The sequence below is a fragment of the Antedon mediterranea genome, chromosome 3, assembly GCF_964355755.1.
Source record: "Antedon mediterranea chromosome 3, ecAntMedi1.1, whole genome shotgun sequence".
Classification (NCBI taxonomy): Eukaryota; Metazoa; Echinodermata; class Crinoidea; order Comatulida; family Antedonidae; genus Antedon; species Antedon mediterranea.
In genome coordinates, this window is record NC_092672.1 from 38,851,317 (window position 1) to 38,870,776 (window position 19,460).

A 19,460-nucleotide genomic window follows, 5' to 3' on the forward strand; every position below is an offset into this window, starting at 1 on the left:
AAATTAGATTATGCTTATGATTGTTTTAATACGGAGGTTGGCAAAGCATGATATATCTTTTCAAGGACCACAAATATGGAATTCTATACCAGAAGAACTCAAAATTATTAATTTTATATCTTCTTTTAAGTCCAAATTATATACCTTGTTGTGACGTTAACATATGGCCAGTTGAAGTTAAAAAGTAGTTTTTTCATCTTTTTCGTCAAAGTTATACAAATTTCAAAGAGCGTGCACAGCGCTTCTACGTGCCAAATTCTCTTCCAATTCTTATATTTATTTGCTCAATTCATTATCTTTCGAAATTGTCATCATTGAGTTTATTTTGATAATTCTATCATAACAAAAAATTAGAACATGATGTGTGTCCCGTAATTTCACCTATGCTGCACTGTATATAGATATGTGATAATACCATACATGACTCTGTGGTCTAGTGGTATGATACTCGCCCTGTAAGCGAGAGGTTGCAGGTTCGAATCCAGCCAGAGACATTTTTTCATACAACTAAAAATTACGGAACTTTCGCCAATGAGCTATATGCTCGACGCGATTATGAGATCATGTTCCGAATATGAGCACTGTTTCTATAATTTACAGTATGATTTATATATAATTTACACAGTGCTACGCAACATCATTGATTTACATATACACAATATTATTTAAAAAACCGTTGCAAATTAAAGTTGGAATTTATTCTGACTTGTTAAGCCTCCACTGATTGTGAGGCCGTTTGTTGTATGAGAGAATGTATCTGGTGGGTGAAAATCTGTGATAATACCATACATGACTCTGTGGTCTAGTGGTATGATACTCGCCCTGTAAGCGAGAGGTTGCAGGTTCGAATCCAGCCAGAGACATTTTTTCATACAACTAAAAAATACGGAACTTTCGCCAATGAGCTATGCTCGAAGCGATTATGAGATCATGTTCCGAATATGAGCACTGTTTCTATAATTTACAGTATGATTTATACATTAAATATATGTACATATTGTATATGGCATATAATAGGCACAACTCAGCACTATAAGCGTATAATAGGACGTCATACATCAACATTTTCTGATCGTATGATAAAAAAAAATTAATTTCAGTAAAATGATAAAAATGATCACCTATAATTCGTCAAAGTGACGAATTAAATTCTAGTTTCTACTATTATTGTTTAAGTTAATAATATATCTTAAATTATAACTGCATTCGTTAAGTTAAAAATGCCTTTTTTGTTTGTTATCATTTTTACATGTTTCTTACTTTACCTTAACTTAAATATTGTTGCCTGAACCCCTGGCACATTTTTTCAGAGAAATAAATTATTATTGATATTGATATAATTATAATATTGAAAAACCTCTGGCTTTGTCCAATGCATGAGAGTTTTCAAAAACCTCTGGCTTTGTCCAATGCATGAGAGTTTTCATATAAGTGTACACCAATAATAATGTGAAAACAGAAAATTGACATTTACCATGGAGTACTCCATGCATTTACTGACAATTCTTTCAAACAAAGCCATTTAATTGTCTATGATTACATCAATGCTATTTTTAGAACCAGCTTCAGTGTGTGTGTGTAAAGTGTTGGTGGTGTATGGCGCGTGTGGATGTACGTACTACGTGTAAAAGGGGTCGTGTAAAGATAGATGTGATGACATGATGACACATATATGATAATGATCACTCACGTGTGTACTGAAATTCCATTATTAGTTAGTCTTGGGCAAAGTAAAGGAAGTACTGAAAGAAAAAGCTAGTGTCAAGGTACTATTATATTACTTAGTGGTGGTAGGTTTACCTAGTTAACTAGGCCCAGCCCAATATAATACAGCTAGGAAAGAAAGTAGGCCTACTCTAGGCCTAGGCCTATGCTAGCGTAGCTTTTGGTTAGTTAGCCGGTCCACTGCTGGCAGGGCCTGGCGCCTGCTGACCCGCTTTGCGTTAGCAGCAGATCGAGTAAAGAAATATGTTATGGTGTGCCACCAAGGACAAAAATCTTTATGAAGGTTTTTATGGTAAGGCCATGAATTATATGAAGCCTACCAAGTCCTAGGCCTGCCCTCCCTTCTTGAAAAAAACCAGCTGCTTGCTGTGAGTGATTTGAACACTTTTTGCAATGTCAAAATGCGCAAGGAAGGGATTTTTTTCTTCATTTTCTAATTTCGCAAAGAGAACTAGCCAACAAGGCCTTTGTTTGGCTCTCCTCTTTCTTTTCGAAACCTTTTAAAAACAACACATCCCTCTATGAAAATGGTGAGTAATGCAGTATTCGAAAAGAAAAAAAAGTGGCACTAGTACCGATGGGAATCAATGCCGAGCACGGGTGTAGCACTCCGGCAGTCTAAGCATACACCATCCAGCTGCTCGTTTATGACAATGGGGTCTTACATTACAACGCCCTCAATGTATGTAGTGATTGATCGGTGAAGCACACTCCTTGCCATAGGCATAATATGCTACATATGAGCATGAAAATATGTCGGACGAGGCAAGACACAATTTTCAGCAAAATCCTATACCAGAGGGCGGTATATGCCACATATGATAATTATGCCAGTTTATCATGTAACTATAGTGCTCCATGATAGGGATAATTAACACTATGTTATTCAAAACATAATTGATAGATAATTTTATTTTCAGTTTAGCATACATGCAGCAGAATGGTGTACAGTTCTTTTTATCTTCCTGGAATAAGATTTATTAATCTTACTAGGTCATACATCATCCTTGCTGGTCTTACATCTGTTGTTTTCTGGATCACAGGTTTGTACAATAATTAGTTTTCATTTTTAATTGATAACATTTGATTTGAATTTACATTCTACTGTATTGTAGACCTATACTCTAAATCATAAAAGTTTAAATTATCTATATATTGCAAAATTGCTTTTTAAAGTTCGTACCTGAAGATTTTTTTTTATGGAGGCAAATGTCATTGATGTAACAAAATGCTTACAAATTGTTTTTAGGATTGTTTTATAAAAATTTAAAAATGTAAATTGTTTATAATTTATATAAATTTAGGTGGACATGATGCTTATCTGGAGCAAACAGTAATCAAGTGGAGTATAACAACATCAGCCTTTGAGCTTGCCTGTATCGCATTTATCAAAGTTTTCATTCTCTTCTTTCTGTACACTAAGATAGAAGACTACACACTACGGATACTAGATGATCCTTACAACTTATATTTAGAGAGTCGCAAACGTCTCTACCTTATCTTTATCTTTATTACGTCTTTCATCTGCTTTGGGTATGCGTGTGTCAAAGGTGGTTTGGTTCTAAACCTGCTTCTTAATGATGCATCCTACCAACCTATGCATGTGATGTATAATGCACTGGTTATTGCATCAATAGTGTTTGGTTTAATAGATGTCTTGCTATGTTTATCATGCCCATATTTTCTTCGTAAATTGTTAATACTTCGCGTACAAAAACGCTTTAATGATGATCATCAAGAAATAGACGACAATGGAAAGGTGATGAAGAAGGAATCAAGTGTGTCTTTAGCACGTGTGATGGGTCTAGCTAAAAAAGTAAGTTCTTCTAAAAAAAATGTAGATTTTTAGAAATTCTTTAAAAAATAATTTTTGGAATTTTTAGATTTAAAAAATGTTGTTGGAAATTCAATTGAAATTTTTCTGGAAGATCATTCGTCATATATTTTCTGTAAACCTTGCAGATACAATGAGTAAGGGAATAAGTAAGGGAATGAGTAATGAGTAAGGGATTGAGTAAGGGATTGAGTAATGAGTAAGGGAATAAGTAAGGGATTGAGTAATGAGTAAGGGAATAAGTAAGGGATTGAGTAATGAGTAAGGGAATAAGCAAAAATGCATTCAATTTAGTTCATTCTGTGCAATAAGTAAATATGTTGGATGAAAATGAATTATTTTGAATAACGTTCATAACTATACTGGTACTTGAATAACAAACAAAGGTTTAATTGTACATTAAAATGAATCATAATAATAGCTTAAATTATTTTGTTTAGGAAGCTGGTATTCTGTTTATTGGAACGGTATCTCTGATCTTCTCAAGTGCGTCAACCATGGCATCCCCTCTATTCTTTGGCAAGGTCATAGATGCAGCAACTGACCCTAATACCAAGGACATGAGTAAGCCAACATTATCACTCATCAGCAATCCACTATTACCATATTATATATATATATATAATATAATATTACCCATCCCCAATTTTCATTATTACTTTCCATTGCTATTTTACTGTATTAACAGTTATTGATATAAATAAGAACTCCACAAAATATAAATATTTGCTACATGGCTGAAGATTGTTTTTTTCTCTTGTCAGGTGAAGTGAATAAAGCTGTTTTGATATTGTTTGCCATTAATGCTGGTGGCGCTGTTGCCTCCTTCTTCCGTTCCTGGCTTTTTACACTTGCCGGTACACGTGTTGTGTGCCGTGTTCGTAGCAAACTACTTGCTGCCATTATCCAGCAAGATATTGCATTCTTTGATATGAACCGCACTGGTGAACTAACTAGTCGATTATCTTCTGACACACAAGTTGTTCAAAATGCTATAACAGTATGTTTTATTTTTTTATTCTGCAGTCACTTTCAGTACTAGTGCACTAATTTTCAAAGTGGTACAGTAATTGGAAATATCATGACCAACATAATAAAGTAAAGACAAAAGAGTAATCAAAATTATAAATAGAGAAAATATACATTAAAAATAGAATATTATTTAATTGATTATTCCTTATGATTGAATATTGGGCAATTTTATCTTATGATGTATAGCAAACTTAACTTTTTTTAAACAATTTTTTCCACGACAGGTGAATATATCAATGCTGATGCGCTATTCATTCCAGATCCTAGGCTCACTGATTATAATGTTGGTACAAAGCCCATCACTCACTGGTGTTCTCTTGTCTGTTATACCTATTGTGGCAGTTGGAGCTATGCAGTATGGTATGCTTTTATTAAATTTTACTGGAGTTGGTTTTCTTTAATTTTTTAGTTTAGTAGAAAAAAGGTAGACATTTTCTGACAAAACCTAAAAATAGAAAAAACATAAAAATAATTATTCTTCTTTATTGTATCAAACAAAACAAAAATTTTTTCAATACAAAAGGTTGCCAAGATATAGCCAAAGCTAATAAAGCTTGGTACCTTTTATCTTAACTAACTTAAGCTACGAAATTATCAAATAAATGACAGAACTTAAAAGAAAATAAAAATTTTATAACGTCAAAAACAAAACAAAACATTTTGAATAATAAATAAATAACATAACATAACATAAAGTGCTGTATGTACTATACTGTAATAAACAAAACCATATCAGTTCAATAGATAATATCTGATGAATTAACAATATATAAAACATTGTAAATTATAGATTATTCTTTTATATACTTAAATAAAAGTAATTCTTTAAGTTGTTTAGAGAAAGCAAATCTAGATGTAATTGTTCGTAATTGTACTCTGCACAAATATATTTTTTTGGTACTCCAGTTAATTGTATTTGCAGTGGGTAAATTTTTAAATAAAATTAAATTTGTGAGAGACAACTCTTTGATGTTAGTTTCCAGTTGTTGTTACCTTTAAAAATGATATTTTTGTATTTTAAGGTAAATTTGTGAAAGGAATCAGTAAAAAGTTCCAAGATGCCCTTGGGGATGCAAGTACCGTTGCAGAGGAGTCCATCTCAAGTATTAGAACTGTACGTAGCTTTACAAGTGAACCAAAAGCTATGAAAATGTACAACAAAGAAATTGACCACAGCTATGGATTTGGAAAGAAAATTGCTCTAGCAGCCGGAATATTCAATGGTATCATTGGCATTGTTGCTCAGGTGAATGAATCTCTTGTGTATTCTTCCAAATAGAAACAATAATAAGTAAATGTTGTTTTTTCCAATGTGTCCAGCTGTAGGAAGTTAATCTGTACTATTTGTTGTTGATTTATTAGTAGGCCAAACTTCTGGGTGTACATTGCTGCTGTTGTCAATTGATATGGAATATGGTGGAAGAACATCAATAACAATGTCCTTTCCTTGTTTGTAGGGAGCTATTACATTAGTGTTATGGTATGGAGGCAAGCTTGTATATAACAATGTCCTTTCCTTGTTTGTAGGGAGCTATTACATTAGTGTTATGGTATGGAGGCAAGCTTGTATATAACAATGTCCTTTCCTTGTTTGTAGGGAGCTATTACATTAGTGTTATGGTATGGAGGCAAGCTTGTATATAACAATGTCCTTTCCTTGTTTGTAGGGAGCTATTACATTAGTGTTATGGTATGGAGGCAAGCTTGTATATAACAATGTCCTTTCCTTGTTTGTAGGGAGCTATTACATTAGTGTTATGGTATGGAGGCAAGCTTGTATATAACAATGTCCTTTCCTTGTTTGTAGGGAGCTATTACATTAGTGTTATGGTATGGAGGCAAGCTTGTATATAACAATGTCCTTTCCTTGTTTGTAGGGAGCTATTACATTAGTGTTATGGTATGGAGGCAAGCTTGTATATAATGGTGATATTACTGTTGGTGTTTTAACAGGTACAGTAAAACAATCATCAAAATAAGTTTATTCTAAATGGTTTAGAATTATATTACAAATGTGTAGTAGCCATCTAAACATGATTCATTAGAATTATTTATCATTTCCCTACATTTTCAACATCTAATGATCAATATGAAATTCAACCTAAAGAATTTAGCAACTGTATGAATGAGCAACATTAAATAATATTTATTATATTCATTTTTAATAGCATTTATGTTGTATACATTAAATGTTGCTATGGCATTTGCCTTCTTGAGTTCTCTGTATGGTGACTTTATGAAAGCAGTTGGCGCTTCTGTGCGTGTTTTTGAACTCATGGATCGTGTCCCAGACATAAGTAACAGTGGAGGAAATAAGCTGATAGAATTTGATGGAAGCATCAGATTCGAAAATATCAGTTTCACATACCCATCAAGACCTGATAACCCGGTACTTAAGGTAAATCAATTGAATTTTATATACGCATCAAGGCCTGACAACCTGGTATTTCAAGTAAATAAATTGATAGATATTACATACAAGGTTAGACAAGCAATTTCATGAGTTCTTTTATATAATTTTTTTTCAAAGGATCGGTTTGACAGAAAAATTACAATGCATCGAATAAAGGTCACAATAGTTAGCATAAAAACTGTTGTGATCTTTCTCAATGCATAATTTGTTTTCACTTTTAACAGGGTGTGACATTTAGTGTAAATCCTGGCCAGATGGTAGCATTAGTGGGCCCTTCAGGGGGAGGGAAGTCTACTATTGTAAACCTTATTGAGAGGTTTTATGAGCCTGAATCAGGAAGAATTCAATTTGGTAAGTTATTAATGCATAAAATACTTTGTAAATATGTTTTGAGAACTTAATCAGATACAGAAATGCTTATTTATAATTATTAACAATGGTTTTTTGTTGGTAGGGGGTACTGATTTAAAAACACTTGATCCTCAATGGTTTCGTAAGGAGATAGGTATGGTGAGCCAGGAACCAGTACTATTTGCTTGCTCTATAAAAGAGAATATCGCATATGGCAAAGATGCTGATGATGAAGAGGTAAGCAATATTTTCTATACTACAGTAGCAACAATATATTATACCAAAAATGTTAGGAAGATAATGAAAGTTATATCTATCTATCTATGTATCTACAGATTGTAGAGGCTGCCAAGCAAGCCAATGCTCACGATTTTATTGAATCCTTTGAAGATGGTTATGACACGAAAGTAGGAGAAAGAGGTGTACGATTATCTGGGGGTCAGAAACAGCGAGTGGCTATAGCCCGTGCACTTATTATGAATCCATCGGTACTCCTTCTTGATGAGGTTTGTTTTCTTATTCATTCATCACTGTCATCAATATATTTATATACGCTTTATAAATCAATCTATTACAATGTATAATTGTTATTTGTTGTTTTTTTGGTTGATATAGGCTACAAGTGCACTGGATGCAGAAAGTGAGTTTCTTGTGCAAGAGGCTATAGATCGAGCCATGCAAAATAGGACAGTGTTGGTTATAGCACATAGACTATCAACAGTACGCAATGCATCTCAGGTTAGTACAGAAGAACATTTTTTTTTCTCCTTTTTTACCATTATAATATTGTGTGTGATAATGATTTCAATGATTAGTTCAGTGATTTAGATTATATAAACTTTATGTCTGTACAATATTTTTTAAAGGTCGTAGTTATAAAGGAGGGAACTGTGGCAGAAATTGGAACTCATAATGAACTACTTGAGAAAGGGGGGGTCTACAAGGACCTTGTACTGAGACAATTGAGCTCCGGAACAGAACCAAAACCTGAGAAGGACCATTCCATTAATGCAGATTTGGACTAAATATGCAATCAAATTAAAATAATGGTAACATACATCCCTTTATTGTTTAATAATTATTAAGTAAATTATTATTGTACAATAATAATTATAATTTCAAATTTCAAATAAATAACTCATGCTTCATACCATAGTATAATGCCAAACAACATAAAAAACTCATGCTTCATACCATAGTATGATGCCAAACAACATTCAAACTCATGCTTCATACCATAGTATGATGCCAAACAACATTAAAACTCATGCTTCATACCATAGTATGATGCCAAACAACATTAAAACTCATGCTTCACACCATAGTATGATGCCAAACAACATTAAAACTCATGTTCCACACCATAGTATGATTCCAAACAACATTAAAACTCATGTTCCACACCATAGTATGATGCCAAACAACATTAAAACTCATGCTCCACACCATAGTATGATGCCAAACAACATTAAAACTCATGCTCCACACCATAGTATGATGCCAAACAACATTTAAACTCATGCTCCACACCATAGTATGATTCCAAACAACATTAAAACTCATGTTCCACACCATAGTATGATGCCAAACAACATTAAAACTCATGCTCCACACCGTAGTATGATGCCAAACAACATTAAAACTCATGCTCCACACCATAGTATGATGCCAAACAACATTTAAACTCATGCTCCACACCATAGTATGATGCCAAACAACATTAAAACTCATGTTCCACACCATAGTATGATGCCAAACAACATTAAAACTCATGCTCCACACCATAGTATGATGCCAAACAACATTATTAAAACTCCTGCTTCATACCATAGTATGATGCCAAACAACATTAAAACTCATGTTCTACACCATAGTATGATGCCAAACAACATTAAAACTCATGTTCTACACCATAGTATGATGCCAAACAACATTTAAACTCATGTTCTACACCATAGTATGATGCCAAACAACATTTAAACTCATGTTCTACACCATAGTATGATGCCAAACAACATTTAAACTCATGTTCTACACCATAGTATGATGCCAAACAACATTAAAACTCATGTTCTACACCATAGTATGATGCCAAACAACATTAAAACTCATGTTCTACACCATAGTATGATGCCAAACAACATTAAAACTCATGTTCTACACCATAGTATGATGCCAAACAACATTTAAACTCATGTTCTACACCATAGTATGATGCCAAACAACATTTAAACTCATGTTCTACACCATAGTATGATGCCAAACAACATTAAAACTCATGTTCTACACCATAGTATGATGCCAAACAACATTAAAACTCATGTTCTACACCATAGTATGATGCCAAACAACATTAAAACTCATGCTCCACACCGTAGTATGATGCCAAACAACATTAAAACTCATGCTCCACACCATAGTATGATGCCAAACAACATTAAAACTCATGTTCTACACCGTAGTATGATGCCAAACAACATTAAAACTCATGTTCTACACCATAGTATGATGCCAAACAACATTTTGTAGTAGTGATTTTTTTCCTTTCTGCTATACTAGTAATTTGTTAGCCAACAAAATTTATTAAATCAAGATTTGACAACATTTTTTTTACAGTTGCAATATTCACTGTGGACAGCTATAAAATACATTATGCAGCTTCGAGAGGATCAACTCGACTCAGATTGGAGAAATTTAGGTGTAAAAATTATAAAATATTGTATTCTCAATCTGTAGAACAAAGTAATTTTTTCAGGTATTTCATAAAAAAACGTAATTAATTAAGTTTTATAAAGAGTTAAAAGAGATTTATTAATATTATAATACAACTATTTTAAAATAATTTTAAATTTCTAAACAGCTAGAGAGGCCTGTAATTACATAATAAATACATTGCAGTATCTGTCTGTTCACTATTGTCTATAAAATCTCAATTGTAATTATTTTTCTACATATTAATAGTGAGTGAGTGTATTGTCATTATTAGGTTATATGCATTATCATGCATATAACCTCTTGATTCTGTCAAAATCTTTGTTTATTTATTCCTTCCTTAGCACTATTTTGTCCGTCAATTATCTTGATATCAGTTTCATCTAGCTAAGTCAATTTTTCAGAGTATATTCCTTATGTCCAGGAATCGATGTGGTTATGTTTTCAAGGTGCGCAATCAAAAATTACGCGGTCTACGCGCGATTTAACGAAATCACGTTTGTAATCATATCTTCACAAGCATGAATTACAATTAAACAAAATTTGGTACTCATAAATTTCAGGTCATATTTCATCATATGGCAATACAATGACGTGTGTAGCGCATATAACGCATGCGTACGCGCGCTTAAAATTTTCAAAATTGTCAAAATTTATTTTCGATGAAATTAGAGTATGTTTCAGGCAATTTTAAACGATTAAAAAATTGCCATGAGTGCGCAGATTTTTGCACGCGCACTGCGCGTTAAACGTTAATGCGCACTATTTTTGTCCGATTTCTGTTGTACAATCTTTCTTTAATAATATCATCATATTTTATTCACTTTTCAACGCGAAATTGCGTTATACAAGCACGTCAAAAGTGACAGGCTACGCACGTGTAAGTTAACAAAATGGTGAAAATATGCTAAATTTTAAAATTAATATAGATCGTCAGAATGCTCGGGAACACCTATTTTTTATTTCATTTTCTTGAAGTGTATGTATCTTATGTATGATTTATTATGAAATTAAGAGAACAAAAGTTGATTAAGTCATCATTAATTGCATTTTAAATTTAACAAATTATGACATTTTCTTAGGCCAAAATAACAAATTTAACAGTAACTTTCTTCCTTAATATGTTCATATATTAAAGTTAAAAGTATATAGTTTGACAGTGCATCATTTTTTTTACATTTTTAAAGATGTCATCATAGTAAAAAATTATAATTCATTGCGGTATGTAATAATCTATTTGCACCAAAGTGGTTACTGCATAGTAAATACACGGAGGAATTTTTCTACAATTTTTAGTCAGTTGTGTATGGCTCTGTCACGATAAATATGGTCCGGGGCCAAAATCGGTCCGGCCGGACCAGTTTTGGCTCTAAAATTGTGGCCAAAAGCAGTCCGCCACTGCCAAAATCGGTCCGGGCTTTTCTTCTGTTGATTTTAATTGAATTACTAGGCCTATGATGCTGTTTTAAGTTGTTTATGGCTAGAAAAATATCCCATGATATATATTTAGTAAGTTATTTTGTCGGATAAATACTATAAATAAATGTATTTTATCTACAAACATGACTTAGGTGTTCACTCATATTTCGGCCTGCCACACACTCACATGAACGGGTATGAGACGCTGATATTGCCAGCTAGATTTTATTTATGATTGAGGCCTTTTTCCTTCCTCAGCCTAATCAATATTGGATAATTGTTTTATAATAATTGTATTGAATTGATATATTGATTGATTAACCATTAATAATTAATAAATTAAATTGTTTTTAACATCATGGGGAAACGAAGATGTTAAAAAAGAACAATATGGATTAAAAACAGGCAGAGATACATATTGTATACAAAAAGCCTAACAATTAGTACTTATTATTGATGAGTTACTACTAATAATGATAATTAAAAAAACAGGCTTAATTTATAATATTAAAATAACAAATAAAACCCATAGTTTTCAATATAATGACTAATACATTTTTTTTAATGATATAATACATTATGACTCATTTTGCGCACCATATATTTGTAAGACCGGACCATATTTGGCGGCCAAAAACAGTCCTACTGCCCGGACCGATTTTATCCAGGCCGGACCAGTTTTGGCGGCCAAAATTGGTCCGGCCGGACAGGTTTTGGCAGCCATAAATGGTCCCCCGGACTGATTTTGGCAGCCAAAACTGGTCCGCCGGACCGATTTTGGCCCGGACTGATTTTGGTGTGACAGCTCGATGGTCTGTGCTCGTGTCTATGGCATTCAAGGTACCGAGATCGAGTCTCACCTTGGGAAACGAAATAAGATTTTTTTTATTATCCGTATTGTTTGTTCAAATGTATTTGTTAGTGTATAGATTATACACATGATTTATAATGAAATCTAGATAAAAATTAACTTATGTCTTTATTATTATGTAACAACAAATGTGGTTTATACGCATATGGATCTTTGATCGGATTGTGATACCGGCTATGGTGTTCGCGTTAGCAAGGTCCTATCATATATTATAAATAATTAAAGATTCTGAGAAAATCAATCAATCAATATATCTTTTAAAAATCAATTATCTTTATTTAAATCAATGCATATAACCTATAATTCGTCATAGTGACGAATTAAATCTAGTTGCATTAATGTTTTTGCATTAGGCTTACTTCAGTAAGTTCAGTAATTATGGATTATATTAGTATATGCCTTGATAAATAAAATTCATTCTTTTCGTTTATTGTAAAAGTACTAAAATTGATATTGAATAAAATGCAACAATTATAGTAATAGTGTAGTAGATTTTATCACCTTATTGTCTAATCTAATTTATTTATGTGAAATAAAGTTAATTATGTTAAGCAAGTACAGTCTTACAATGTTATTAATTATATACTGCATTACATACTACGTACGTATTGATTCTAATTACATGTTTAGCAATAAATAAATAAAAGTATTCTCCATCAATGACCACATGTTTGGGTTAATACGGCGCGCCATACATATATGACTGTTTAATTATTGGCGGTTGACTTTTCTGAGAAGTATGGCTTCACTTGTAACAGAAGTATTGGCACATTCAGGTAAAATGTGGCATGTGAAAATAAGTAGAAAAGTTGTTGTTTTAGTAATTTAAGAGAATTAGGCTCAATTAATCAATGCAGACATTCAGACGGCCCCGTCCACCGCTTCTTGTTGAGAATCTAACCTAGTCCTAGCTAGGCTATAGAAGGCTAGTCTTGTTTGTAGTAGGCTAAGCGAGCTGACGAGGCCTGTCGCTGAGCCTCATCAGGAGGCCTAACTACTCGCTCGGCAAGATTGATTATTTTGTGTGGCCGTCCGATTTATATGACACGCCACTCTCGTCAAAATTAGTATGCACTGTGCCACCAATTTTGACTGTTATTATATAACCATGGATATAAATGGCGTTGTTAACTACAGTATTTTAACTCCCTGCTGTCAGTTTACAACTAACAATACATTGACAGGGTCTGAATTAAACACCAACTCTTCATCACAAGAGGTGGGGTCTTAAAATTTTAAATCATGAAAATAATAAAGTATTACACTGTCACTAGCGGCTAGTAGCCTAGTTAGACTTGCCCCAAGTCTGTATTGTCTTTTTTTTTTATTTCGATTTTTGTCTGAAAATACAGACTTGTAAAACACGTATAGAAATTGATTTGCAGACCGCAAACATCTGATAAGAGAATCACGTAGGTTATCATACCGTATTTGGCTATATGGGGCGGGCGGTATGTAAATATGGATTTCGAATCAACCAATGATCATTTTGTTTCAAAATGAAAAAGATCGAGTACGTACAGTGCTGAATGACTTGTACGATCGAGACTGAACAACTGTTAAAATATAAAATCGTGTTGCCAAGTTGTTTTACCAATAAGGTACATCACCACCGGCACACGACAGAGCTACACACTACCACACAGGGACAGAGTCTGGGCTGGGTGGGAATTAAATCAAATTATCTCCGCATAATAAATGATCCATTCAATGTTTGATTTGCCGAGAAGCTAGCCTATCATATCAAGACGAGTTTTCATGTTCCCATCAAATGTTTACCAGACTACTAGGCATAAAAAATCATTTCTAGCCTTCAGAAACGTTCATCCAATGTACCCAAGTACACATTGTCTAAATGTAACATAGCGCATGTGCATCATCTTAGTTGTTGAGTCTTTGAAATTCTGAAATATGAACAGCGTTCAGGCTTGTAGCCAGGGGGGGTTTTTATGGTTCGGGCGAACCCCCCTTTACAGCGAACCCTCCTTAACCGACTGCGAATCCCCATCCCCGACATGCCCAATACCTCACCCTCATCTCCAAAAATCTTCCAAATACGTGCCCCACAGTACAAAAAGTTGTTTGTAAATTGAAAAATTTGTAAACTTGTTCGTGAACCACCTTCTCTGTATGAGCGTCAACTAGCGATACGTGTCTGTAAATTTCTAAAAGCTGCAAATGAATTGCCGATTTTAACCTGAAAAATAAATGTTTGGTCCCTGCATGTAACATGATATTGACGCGTCTCATAGCGAACTGGGGCACGAACGATTCGTACAAAGGACACCGCCAGATCACTGGCAGTCAGGCAGCATGCATAAAGTATATAGCCTTCCGACGTACATCAGTATTTATGTGTGACTATGAAGTATAAGGTATCATAGAGGATTATAGTGAATATTAATATTTTACACTATAATATCTATGGTATCAAGTACTGTAGTTCACATTATGGCATCCGATTATTTTTTTCTAGACCACCAGCCGATACGTACTAAAATGTATCAATATCACCTATTTAAATATTTATATTCCTCAACAAATTGCTGTAAATAAATATTATAGATAGAGCTAGCAAATAGCATTTGCCTTCAACCAGTGTGCTTTTTTCGGGGCTGCTCCTAGATGTACGTTCGCATTGAACTTGAACGCAAAACAAAATACGGAGTAAATGATCAAACAATCGGCGGTTCCGCACAGAGCACGCGCATCTAACATACGGCAACAAATAGTTATTGTCCTTTAAATTATCGACGTGTTTGAGAAGGAGGAAAAAAGTACAATCTTTTTGCTCATTGGTAGCATGCTGCACGAGAGTGTCTTTTCCGGCCATCTAGGGGTGTCATTTAACAAAATTCGCTTCGCATCAGGCCCCACCCCCAGGGGGGGGGTTGACCCAAATATTTAGTGTCCGAACCCCCCCCTTGACAGATCCTGGCTACGGCCCTGGCGTACGAGTGCACCAAGAATTCTTGGTGTCAAACCAGGTGACTTGTACGTGTTTCACCAGACGGAGTATCCAAAATCAAGTAGTATACGTATGAAACGCCATATGTGCCAAAATATTTATATTTTTACTAATATTTAGACAAAACTCCACCTGGAACCCAGACTATAGCCTAGTATGAACTGTACAAATATGAGCCAAACATTTTTTCAAAATGATTTAAAAAAAATTAGGTTCATTGGAGAAAGATGATTTGGGCACACGACTTCGTAAGCTGTCTGGCAGTGTGGATGAAATTAAGGCAGAAGTTTACGATACTGTCAAAAAGAAGTACATGGAATTTCAGCCAAGTCTTGACAAGACGGTAGAATTGGAAAGTAGGGTTGATGAAATGTCAAATGAACTCAACAATTTAAATGATCAAATCCAGGTCAGTGATGATTCAATGAATTATATGCTAGGGGAGAACATTTTCTTTTTTTGTAATGCTTATTTTAATCTTTTTATCAGAATGAGATCAAGGTGGATTTGGACATGTCAACAAGTGATTTACAAGATATAACTGCCAGCCATTCGAAAACCAAAGCAAAAATACAGGTTCTATATACACTATGCCAGGTAAGCACAAGAACAATAAAAACTGTGGCTGTTCACAGACACAGACACACACACAAACATACAGGGGTGAAAATATAACCTCTTTGGTGGAGGTAATTATAAGATGACATGAAAAAAAGGGAAATTGTAAAGAGGATGAATTTTCCTGTCTAAATTCACAAAATTACCAAATCATAAAATAATTAATATTTTTTTGATTGATTCATGCCAAATATTTCTTTTATGTCTTTGCCTGGAGCTGTACATTGTCAGAAATCCTGTTTTTTGCTTCTCTCAAATGCCTTTTGTTTCCACTCCCCACCCAACATTTAAATAATCAGTGACCTGGTTTAAGACTATTACAACACACAGGCAAAGTTTTTTTTTTTTTCTCTTTTGTGGTTAACTACCACTTTTATTCATTCTTTCATACAAATTTCGTTCACATTGCATTTTCATACATTAAATTTCTGTTTTCTACTTTTTTCGTTATTTTCAGATTTTTACTCTTTTAACCTTTATACATATAGTGGTTTGATTATATGCATACACAGGCAAAGTTTATTGTAAATTTCAAATTGTAACATAATGTTATTTTCTAGATACATGAAGGGTTGCAATCATTTAAACATTCGGTATCTTCTCAAGATTACATAAATGCAGCTGATAGTTTGGGAAAACTTGTAAGTAATACAAAGACACAAGAACATTATACCTTATTAATGTATAGAATGTGGCAGCTGTACATTGTAGTAATAATAATAGTAATAATGTATAGAATGTGGCAGCTGTACATTGTAGTAATAATAATAGTAATAATGTATAGAATGTGGCAGCTGTACATTGTAGTAATAATAATAGTAATAATGTATAGAATGTGGCAGCTGTACATTGTAGTAATAATAATAGTAATAATAATGTATAGAATGTGGCAGCTGTACATTGTAGTAATAATAATAGTAATAATGTATAGAATGTGGCAGCTGTACATTGTAGTAATAATAATAGTAATAATGTATAGAATGTGGCAGCTGTACATTGTAGTAATAATAATAGTAATAATAATGTATAGAATGTGGCAGCTGTACATTGTAGTAATAATAATAATAATAATGTATAGAATGTGGCAGCTGTACATTGTAGTAATAATAATAGTAATAATGTATAGAATGTGGCAGCTGTACATTGTAGTAATAATAATAGTAATAATGTATAGAATGTGGCAGCTGTACATTGTAGTAATAATAATAGTAATAATAATGTATAGAATGTGGCAGCTGTACATTGTAGTAATAATAATAATAATAATGTATAGAATGTGGCAGCTGTACATTGTAGTAATAATAATAGTAATAATGTATAGAATGTGGCAGCTGTACATTGTAGTAATAATAATAGTAATAATGTATAGAATGTGGCAGCTGTACATTGTAGTAATAATAATAGTAATAATGTATAGAATGTGGCAGCTGTACTTTGTAGTAATAATAATAGTAATAATGTATAGAATGTGGCAGTTGTACATTGTAGTAATAATAATAGTAATAATGTATAGAATGTGGCAGCTGTACATTGTAGTAATAATAATAGTAATAATGTATAGAATGTGGCAGCTGTACATTGTAGTAATAATAATAGTAATAATGTATAGAATGTGGCAGCTGTACATTGTAGTAATAATAATAGTAATAATGTATAGAATGTGGCAGCTGTACATTGTAGTAATAATAATAGTAATAATGTATAGAATGTGGCAGCTGTACATTGTAGTAATAATAATAGTAATAATAATGTATAGAATGTGGCAGCTGTACATTGTAGTAATAATAATAATAATAATGTATAGAATGTGGCAGCTGTACATTGTAGTAATAATAATAGTAATAATGTATAGAATGTGGCAGCTGTACATTGTAGTAATAATAATAGTAATAATGTATAGAATGTGGCAGCTGTACATTGTAGTAATAATAACAGTAATAATGTATAGAATGTGGCAGCTGTACATTGTAGTAATAATAATAGTAATAATGTATAGAATGTGGCAGCTGTACATTGTAGTAATAATAATAGTAATAATGTATAGAATGTGGCAGCTGTACATTGTAGTAATAATAATAGTAATAATGTATAGAATGTGGCAGCTGTACATTGTAGTAATAATAATAGTAATAATGTATAGAATGTGGCAGCTGTACATTGTAGTAATAATAATAGTAATAATGTATAGAATGTGGCAGCTGTACATTGTAGTAATAATAATAGTAATAATGTATAGAATGTGGCAGCTGTACATTGTAGTAATAATAATAGTAATAATGTATAGAATGTGGCAGCTTTACATTGTAGTAATAATAATAGTAATAATGTATAGAATGTGGCAGCTGTACATTGTAGTAATAATAATAGTAATAATGTATAGAATGTGGCAGCTGTACATTGTAGTAATAATAATAGTAATAATGTATAGAATGTGGCAGCTGTACATTGTAGTAATAATAATAGTAATAATGTATAGAATGTGGCAGCTGTACATTGTAGTAATAATAATAGTAATAATGTATAGAATGTGGCAGCTGTACATTGTAGTAATAATAATAGTAATAATGTATAGAATGTGGCAGCTGTACATTGTAGTAATAATAATAGTAATAATGTATAGAATGTGGCAGCTGTACATTGTAGTAATAATAATAGTAATAATGTATAGAATGTGGCAGCTGTACATTGTAGTAATAATAATAGTAATAATGTATAGAATGTGGCAGCTGTACATTGTAGTAATAATAATAGTAATAATGTATAGAATGTGGCAGCTGTACATTGTAGTAATAATAATAGTAATAATGTATAGAATGTGGCAGCTGTACATTGTAGTAATAATAATAGTAATAATGTATAGAATGTGGCAGTTGTACATTGTAGTAATAATAATAGTAATAATGTATAGAATGTGGCAGCTGTACATTGTAGTAATAATAATAGTAATAATGTATAGAATGTGGCAGCTGTACATTGTAGTAATAATAATAGTAATAATGTATAGAATGTGGCAGCTGTACATTGTAGTAATAATAATAGTAATAATGTATAGAATGTGGCAGCTGTACATTGTAGTAATAATAATAGTAATAATGTATAGAATGTGGCAGCTGTACATTGTAGTAATAATAATAGTAATAATGTATAGAATGTGGCAGCTGTACATTGTAGTAATAATAATAGTAATAATAATAATAATAGTAATAATGTATAGAATGTGGCAGCTGTACATTGTAGTAATAATAATAGTAATAATGTATAGAATGTGGCAGCTGTACTTTGTAGTAATAATAATAGTAATAATGTATAGAATGTGGCAGCTGTACATTGTAGTAATAATAATAGTAATAATGTATAGAATGTGGCAGCTGTACATTGTAGTAATAATAATAGTAATAATGTATAGAATGTGGCAGCTGTACATTGTAGTAGTAATAATAATTGGTTCACACTTTTGGAACAGAGAAGCAGAGGTTTGACCACATAACAAAACAACATTTACAAAATATATACAGAG

At 32.7% G+C, this 19,460-nt stretch overlaps 2 protein-coding genes across 2 annotated transcripts; both read left to right on the forward strand.

Annotated features, from left to right (window-relative positions):
• Positions 1 to 1,595: 1,595 nt before the first annotated feature.
• LOC140045570 (uncharacterized) lies at positions 1,596 to 10,249 on the forward strand. Its single transcript, XM_072090536.1, has 15 exons — positions 1,596 to 1,766; positions 2,646 to 2,768; positions 3,030 to 3,541; positions 4,000 to 4,123; positions 4,324 to 4,559; positions 4,816 to 4,951; positions 5,614 to 5,837; positions 6,469 to 6,544; positions 6,760 to 6,989; positions 7,229 to 7,355; positions 7,459 to 7,592; positions 7,691 to 7,861; positions 7,971 to 8,093; positions 8,222 to 8,404; positions 9,972 to 10,249. The coding sequence occupies exons 2-14, from the start codon at positions 2,666 to 2,668 to the stop codon at positions 8,378 to 8,380; spliced, it is 2,355 nt and encodes a 784-aa protein (XP_071946637.1). The 5' UTR covers positions 1,596 to 1,766; positions 2,646 to 2,665; the 3' UTR covers positions 8,381 to 8,404; positions 9,972 to 10,249.
• A 2,839-nt stretch (positions 10,250 to 13,088) lies between these two features.
• LOC140044381 (centromere/kinetochore protein zw10 homolog) lies at positions 13,089 to 19,430 on the forward strand. The gene is made up of 5 exons (XM_072088859.1): positions 13,089 to 13,133; positions 15,538 to 15,734; positions 15,815 to 15,922; positions 16,504 to 16,584; positions 19,407 to 19,430. Exons 1-5 carry the CDS (start codon positions 13,097 to 13,099, stop codon positions 19,428 to 19,430), a joined length of 447 nt encoding a protein of 148 aa, XP_071944960.1. The 5' UTR covers positions 13,089 to 13,096.
• Positions 19,431 to 19,460: the final 30 nt, after the last annotated feature.

Excerpts from the sequence above, each read along its gene's own strand:
- LOC140045570 (XM_072090536.1), top strand. The coding sequence starts at position 2,666 with ATGGTGTACAGTTCTTTTTATCTTCCTGGAATAAGATTTATTAATCTT. Across the intron at positions 3,542-3,999 it reads TGATGGGTCTAGCTAAAAAA|GAAGCTGGTATTCTGTTTAT; the intron begins GTAAGTTCTTCT and ends TATTTTGTTTAG. Across the intron at positions 7,862-7,970 it reads CGGTACTCCTTCTTGATGAG|GCTACAAGTGCACTGGATGC; the intron begins GTTTGTTTTCTT and ends TGGTTGATATAG.
- LOC140044381 (XM_072088859.1), top strand. The coding sequence starts at position 13,097 with ATGGCTTCACTTGTAACAGAAGTATTGGCACATTCAG. Across the intron at positions 15,735-15,814 it reads ATTTAAATGATCAAATCCAG|AATGAGATCAAGGTGGATTT; the intron begins GTCAGTGATGAT and ends TCTTTTTATCAG. Across the intron at positions 16,585-19,406 it reads CTGATAGTTTGGGAAAACTT|AGAAGCAGAGGTTTGACCAC; the intron begins GTAAGTAATACA and ends CTTTTGGAACAG.